This window comes from Apus apus, chromosome 4, assembly GCF_020740795.1.
Source record: "Apus apus isolate bApuApu2 chromosome 4, bApuApu2.pri.cur, whole genome shotgun sequence".
In the NCBI taxonomy this organism is placed as follows: Eukaryota; Metazoa; Chordata; class Aves; order Apodiformes; family Apodidae; genus Apus; species Apus apus.
In genome coordinates, this window is record NC_067285.1 from 14,260,315 (window position 1) to 14,267,713 (window position 7,399).

Genomic DNA, 7,399 nt, shown 5'->3' on the forward strand with positions numbered 1-7,399 from the left:
CCCAGACCCTGCCATAGTGCAGGCATGGGCCTGGCAGGGACGGGCAGCCAGGCAGGGAGAGATAAGGAGAAAGTCAAGGAGAGAGGCCGGGGACTGGCAGGACCCCGGTCGCCCTGGCCTGGCCACAGCGCTGCCCGCCTGCCACCTAGTGGTCCCCGTGCGGGGACCTGCCAGCCCCGCCTCCTCTCCCAGCCCCTCGGCGGACTCCCCCGGCGCTGCGGGGCACCATCCATCAAGTCGGGGGATCATCTATCCCAGGGCGGCCCTTCTCTGTTGGCATTCCCCCATGCCATGCTGTTGGGATGCCAACAGTCCTTTCCCGTTTGCTGCAAGGGGCATCAAAGCCTCCCTCTGTGCTGGCCAAGGGCTGTTTGGGGCCAGAAGGAAACAGTAGAGAGGTGGAGAGTAGCTGCAGAGGTCCCAGAAAAGATAAACAGCCCCACTTACTACCTAAGATGGATCCTGGACTGGGGATCCACCTTGGAGGATTTCCTACCAATGTCCACAAAAGCAAGAAACTCACAGTCTCAAGGCACCAACAGGGCCAGCAGGGCAGACAGTACATGGTGCTTATCAGTGACAATAGGCAGTGTCACAAACAAGAAGGGCTGGAACAGGCATGAACCCATGGGCCAGGGATGCAAGATCAAACACAGGCAAACAACTAGAGACAAATTTTAGGACAGGACTAGCCCCCAGGAGTGAAAAGTGCCACGTGATTGAAGCGCAGAGAGGATCAAACCCTCTCCAGCTATTCAGACACAGGGTGACATGATTCCTCAGCAGAAGTCAGAGCTGAAATCTGCCCCACCCCCTGCAGGAGTTTGTTTTACCCCTCCACAGGATGCTGCTGGGCTGAGAGGAAGACACAAGTAAGGACCTTGCTGTGGCAGTGCCCAGTACCAGGGCCAATGTGGCCCAAACCAGGGGGGTGTTGCTAACAGGTGGGTTACCTTTGGGAGCACACGTGGAGCTGGATCCATGCCACTTACTGCTGCCTGCAACTCTGCCCCTTCCCTTGGTAGCCAGGATGCAGTGCTGAGCTGGCTCATGGGGTACAAGTGTGCAAAGCCCACAAGGGACAGAAAGGAGACCCAGGCCCCTCCTGAGAGATCCACAGCACTGCCAAGGGAAGCAAGTGTCAGGGAGTGGACAAGGAGGAGCATCTCCCACTGAAGTGTGCAGGGGAGGAACCTGTCAGCCAGCAGTGACTCTCTTCCAGACCCGATGGCTGAGAAACTTTTATTCAGAGTGTAAAAACTTCTTTACAAAGTTCTTTACAAAGAGTGACCCAGAACCTCCTCCCAAATCACAGATAGGCTGTGAGCTCCCACCCCACTGTAACTGCAGTGGAGGACCCTGCCTGGGCCCCAGTTTCACACTTAGAAGCTGTGTATAAAAATGATCAAATTGTGACTAAAGAAACAAAACAAACCGAAACACACTAGAATTGGTGAAAGTGCCTGTCCCAGCTGTGCACAGAGCAGAGGTCCAGGACAAAAAAATGCACAGGGCAAGGATCACCTCCTCCATCCCTGACTCTCAGCAGAGGGATGGGGGAGAGGGGATATACCAGCAGCATCCATCCAGTTTTGGGATCAAACTCCCAGGACTGTGGGAAAGGAGACACCACAGTGCTTGGAGCAGCCCCTGCTCCCCGAAAACTTACAACAGAAAAAAAAAAAAAAATAAACATAAAGCAGCAAACGTTGAGGTCCTGGCAAGAGGTGTTCGAGGTAAAAGCTGTCCAGGGAGAGAAGTCCCAGTGAGTACCTGAAGAAAGAACCAGATTGAGACCAGCAGCCTTCTGCAGCAGGGCAGCTTCCACCCACACTTGCCTCATCAGTATCACAGCCCCCCCGATCTTTCCTCCAAGGCTGCCCAGCCCCTCACCTTGCCTGGACAGAAGTTACTGCTTCTTCCTCTACTTCTTGGCTGGCATGATAGGAGGAAGCTCCTCTTCCTCTTCCTCAGACAAATCATCATCCTCCTCAAAGGAAGCATCTTCCCTGTGCACTGGGACACACAAATAACTCTTACCAATGTATAACTTTGGCAGTAACAACTGAGCCCCTAGACAGCTCAAGAGCAGAGCAGCCCAAAGAACACTGAAACAGTTTAACAGCAGCTGGTGGGCAATAAGCTGTATCCCAGCTGGAGGGCAGTCTCAGAGGGGAATGACAACAGCCAGTCATGGGAAAAAGGGACAGTGTGGGTCATCCAGATCCCTTTTCCTATGCATGGCTTTATGGCAGGGAAGGAATTACTGCAGAGGTGGCCCCTGAGGAACCAACACAAAGAAGGCATGAAGAGGCACCAAATGCATCTCCTAGTGGGTCCCTTGCTGGCACTGATGTTGGAGGGAGCCCCTCCATACCCCTTGTTTCTTCCAAGCCTTTCCCCACACAAGTCCTTACTGATCTGGTGCCAGCCGGCAAGGTGTACTGGGCCAGAGCCTGCTGCCAGGCGGAAGGTCACTGGAGGCTGCAGTTTGAAGTTGTCCAGACTCAGCTGCAAAGAAACAGAGATGGAGCTGAGTTAGTGGCAGAGCCAAAAGGTAGAATGTCCTGCAATCCCCAACACCACACCTGGCCCAGCTAAACACATCCTTCTGGGGACCTCTGCAGTCAGGCCAAGGCTACCCACAACATTTCGCCATGAGCTGCAGAATAGCTCATGATCAGATCCCAGGAGAAAGATCCACAAACATCCAGAGATCCATTTCCCTGCAGCCATTCCCATCCAAGTCTTTAAAACAACCTCTTACCAAGGGCTGGCACGATAACCTCAGATTTGCCACAGGCACAGCGATCTCCTGGTTCTCATGGTTTCGTCCAACCACCTCCACCACATTGCACTCGTCCTTGGCACCATCTGTGAGGCAGACCTGGGTGGGAGTAAAGATTGTTAACTCCTGCTCACCTAGAGGACACAGCAGGGACAGCCAGGGCTCTCCATGGGTCAAGTGACCCACAGTAATGCTACCAGCCCAGCTGTCATGCAAGGTATGAGGGTGCTGCTCCACAAAACAGCAGAGAGCCCCAGTGCAGTGATTGCCCCCTTAGTGTGCGGGTACCTGCTGAGGAGCAATGTGTCTTTCCTAGCTGGGACAGCTGTTCCTGCAATGGTCTCAATAGCTGGTACCTGGGCTGCACTTCCTGTTGAACTAATCCATGCTGGCAGGTCCTGTGTTCCCAGGACAGAAAGTGGCCCCCATGGACAGCCATGAATAAAGCCCTGCCTCTACCTGGGCTTGGAGAGCAACAGGCCAGAGACCCAGCTAGTGAGGAGGGCACATTCTGGTGGGAGGCTCCAGAAAGGTCAAATACAAGGAAAAAAAACTTCCTTCACCCCATGTCTGCAGTATTACTCCACTGACCAGCCTCCTGATGTCACTGGATTTGCTCAAGCACCTCCTGTGACACGTCCTGTGCTCAGCCCTCTGAGCAGCCAAAGTTGATACCTCAGCCAAGGGATTCTGTTCAGCACAGCCAGGGAAGGGGAAATGTGCCTGGGAAGGCAGGGGGTGAGGCTGTATGCCACAGCAGCAGAGGACAAGCACAGCTAATTCTCATTTATCTTACCATAGACAAAGCCAAAATGTGGTCAGAGTCATCTTCCTTATCCACCTGAAAGGTGTAGGATTTGGTAGTGGCAGTCAGCTCGCAGCCTGGACAGAGGAGATCAGAAACACTGCAGCAGCCATTACACAGCCCCAAGCACAGTAAGTAAAGGGTTCCCAGGAGCAGCCTCAGGCCAGAGCACCCCGGGCTTCAGCTCTTAGGGTCAGGATTTGCCTGACCATGGGGAGGAGGGAAAGGCAGAGTGCCCTGGGTGTGTTTCTTATTCAAGGATGATTCATCAACGTAAAGCAGATCGGAAAAAAACAGACCTGAGCCCTGCATACCAGAGCCGGCATTTGCAAACAGGGAGAGAGAGGAATTAGCCTCAGCAACACAGCCCAGGGCAGGATGTCTTCTGAGCCGTGCTTATGCAGTCAGCTCACCAGGACAAGGACCAAAATCCAGCTGCATAAAAGGCCTAGGGCAGGGGAGACTCCGTCTTCCCGACACAGGCGCTTGCTGAGCCGCGATGTTGGCGACGCTTCGGGCCGGGGCAGCCCCGCACACACCCGCTTGCACGCACATTTGCGAGCAGCGCCGGGCCGCATGTTGCGGGGCTTTAAAAGGGCCGATCCACCCCCAGGGAGGAGGGACACGGCTCCGCCGCCAGCGAAGGGCATCACGTCATGCTGACGTGGGAGCGGGAGCACCGGAGGAGCGGGAAAGGCTGGCGAGAGCAGGGGGTGCCCCCTGCGCGGCTCCCCCCAAACCATCCCAGGACCCTCACCACGTGTCCGCTGGCTCCCAAGCCCGGCCATACCCGTGTCCCCTGCCCCCGCTCCCCAAACTCCAGGTTTGGGTGACTCGCTGGTCGCCCTCACCGCACGCCTCGGCCACCCACGTGTCCCTCCCCAGTGTCCCCCCTCAGCACGCCTCTTACCACTCAGGGCTCAGCAATACCCTCCATGCTTCTCTCCAGACCCACGTGTGACTCTTGCCCCTCCCCCCCGCCGTGTCTCTTCTGCCCCCGAGTCTCTCTTTTGCATCCCCCCCCCCCCCCGCCCCGTGTCCCTACTGCTCCTCCACCTTTCCCCCCCAGCTCTATTCCCCATGCACGTCTTTCCTGCCTCCACGCCGACCCCGTTACTCCCCAGTCTCTCTCTTCCACCATCTCTCTCCTGCCCCCCAGTTTTTGCCCCCACGTGTGTCTCCTACTCCCCATCTCTCTTACCCCCTACCCAACGTCTCTCTCTGACTCCCCACCTCCCAATAACCCCCCCCACCCCGTCCGTACCTCTCCTTCCCCCATCTTTCTCTTCTCCCCCCACCGTATCTCTCCTGCCCCGGTCTTTTGCCGCCCCTCCCCCCAACACGTGTCTCCCCACCCCATCTATTACTCCCCCACGTGTCTTTCCTGTTCCCCCGTCGTCCACCCCCGCGTCCCGTGGCCCCGGTGCCGCTCACCGAAGAGGACGCTATCGGGGCCGTGAGGCTCCATGAGGCGGCAGCACGGCGGTGGAAGCAGAGAGGGGCGGGCTGAGCCGTGCCGGGCTGGGACAAGTGGGGCGGGCCCAGCCGCGCCGGGCAAGGACAAGCGAGGCTGAGCCGGGCCGGGCCCGCCCCCGCTGCCGATGCCCAAACCAAAAGGTTCAGTAGTATCTTCCCGCACCCTGGCCGGGGGGACCCGGCTGCCGTCACCAAACTGCTTTCTGGAAGGGCTTGCTGCATAGGGAGAAGGGCCTGCTGAAACGCCGAATTCATAGTACTTTATCTCCTTGCAGTAAAAGCGGAAGGGTTATTACCCCAGCGGGATCCTAATGACTTTTCCTGGTAACTGGCCTCTTCCGTCAGATTTTTATGGGGGATAGGCAGGAGGAACAGTGGAGAGGGTCTTCAATGGTGAGGATGCTTAACAGCCCAAAAGCCATCCAGAAGATGAAAGACACAACCGCACCCTTTAGCTGGGGGTCTCCTGGCCACCCTGGGCATTCAGCCCAACCCATTGCAGAACAATGTATTTACTGACCCTACTGCCATCTGTGGAAATACCCCACTGGTGTTTCCCTTACTACCAGTTGTCCACCTATCACCCTTCTCATGGACACCATCCTGGCTACAGGGCACCAACCTTCCAGCCACTGGGGAAAGACCTGGAGAACCAATAGGACCAGCAGAGGCAGAAGGTTGAGGGCATAAAGTAGAGTAGCAGAGGGGATGGAAACAGCAGCACAGCAGGAGGGAGCTGCTCATTGCTGTCCCTTTAAGCATAGGCGAGGACAAGAGCTGCATGATCTGACACCAGGGACTGCAGGCCTTTGAACCCAGAAGGCAAAATCCTGCTCCAAAAATCTATGGTGAGGTGCAGAGGGCCAGACTGGCCTTTCAAAGCAGAAAGGGAAGCAGCCTGGTCTGTGCTGCAGGGTTGGAGGGGGGAGCAGCCAAATGGAAACAAACCCCACTAACCATGAGTTCACACTGCGTTCTCGGTCAGAAGCTGGCTCTGCTCCCACTGCAGAGGAGACCTCCACGAGCCAGCCATTTACTCTGCTCCAGCTGGAGTTGGTTCAAGAAAAACACTACTGAAGTGGTTTGAAAAGCCTAACCTGGTCCCAGAAAGAGGCCAGTGCTCGCTTAGTGATGGTTATACAAGCGCTGCCGTCTTGCTTCTGCAGTAGCTGCTCTCTGCAACCATTTGGCTGGTGGCAGCACCACCTCCGTGACTCATCTGCAGCCACCACCCTGCAGCGAGGGAGGCAGCAGAGCCCACTTCTGCCTCACACTTAACGGAAGAGCTCCTGGAGCAGGCTTCCAACCTGTCTTCCAGGCTGAGAGATGTTTGACTTAGGCAAGTCATATTGCCATTTCTGCCATAACTTTGTGAAACAGGCTTCAATAAAACAATAACACAAGATTCTGCGAAGAACAACTATCACTGGAACACGTTCACTGTGTGGGGAGAAAAGCTTAAGCAGGGAAGCTGGCAGCTAAAGTTTGTGTGTTTGCACGTTCCCCACAGCACACTGCTTTCACACTGCATGACCAGTGCACCTCTACAGCAGGTGGCTGAACTCTTGCCAACTGACCTTCGGAAAAAGCTGCTTTTAATAACCCTGACCCACCCCTTTTCCATGGCTGTCATTCTAAGCAGGAATCTCCATCATTTAGCTGTCTCAGGTGCAGTGCTTAGCTTCCTAAATTAAATTTCGTGGATGTAAACTAAGGCCAGCCTGTGGAGCTACAATGTTTCCCCTTACATACAATGTGACATCTGTCAAATTACCTAATCTCTCACTTGGTTTCTGCTGGCAGGCTCTTCAGGGTTTTAGCAGCTCTAAACCCAGCAGACAGCAAGACGAGAAGAGTAGTAAAAAGCAAACAAGCACTACTGCAACACAATTCATGCTGGCTTTATCACAGAATCATAGAATGCTTAAGGCTGGAAGGGACCTTAAAGATCATCAGGTTACAACCTCCTAACCATGAGCAGGGACACCTCACACTAGAGCAGGTTGCACAAAGTCTCATCCAACCTGGCCCTGAACACCTCCAGGGAGGAGGCTTCCATAACCTCCCTAGGCAACCTATTCCACTGCCTGACACCAGAGACCACCTGTGAAAGAACTGTTTTTTACAGAACAGGTGAAAGTTTAGTTGGTGCTACTAACAGAAGGGCCAACAAGGCCACCCCAAAAATCTTTGGGGTCAGTACTTTTGAAGGGTCACTTCAATACCTGTCTCTGAAAAGCATCAGCACAGGTAAGTGTCTACTGCACAATTCACTGCCACCACCAAAACAAGACAAGTTTCTCTGACAGTAGATCAAAACATACAGTGTG

At 54.9% G+C, this 7,399-nt stretch overlaps 1 protein-coding gene across 2 annotated transcripts; it reads right to left on the bottom strand.

Moving 5' to 3' along the window:
* Positions 1-1,228: 1,228 nt before the first annotated feature.
* Positions 1,229-5,087, bottom strand: NPM3 (nucleophosmin/nucleoplasmin 3). 2 transcript variants are annotated; one of them, XM_051617860.1, is made up of 6 exons: positions 5,028-5,087; positions 3,585-3,670; positions 2,768-2,887; positions 2,418-2,511; positions 1,894-2,016; positions 1,229-1,773 (listed from the first exon to the last, which is right to left on the bottom strand). In XM_051617860.1, the coding sequence occupies exons 1-5, from the start codon at positions 5,059-5,061 to the stop codon at positions 1,925-1,927; spliced, it is 426 nt and encodes a 141-aa protein (XP_051473820.1). In that variant the 5' UTR covers positions 5,062-5,087; the 3' UTR covers positions 1,229-1,773; positions 1,894-1,924. The 2 variants fall into 2 exon arrangements, with proteins under 2 accessions (XP_051473820.1, XP_051473819.1); XM_051617859.1 differs by lacking the exon at positions 5,028-5,087 and adding an exon at positions 4,007-4,311.
* Positions 5,088-7,399: the final 2,312 nt, after the last annotated feature.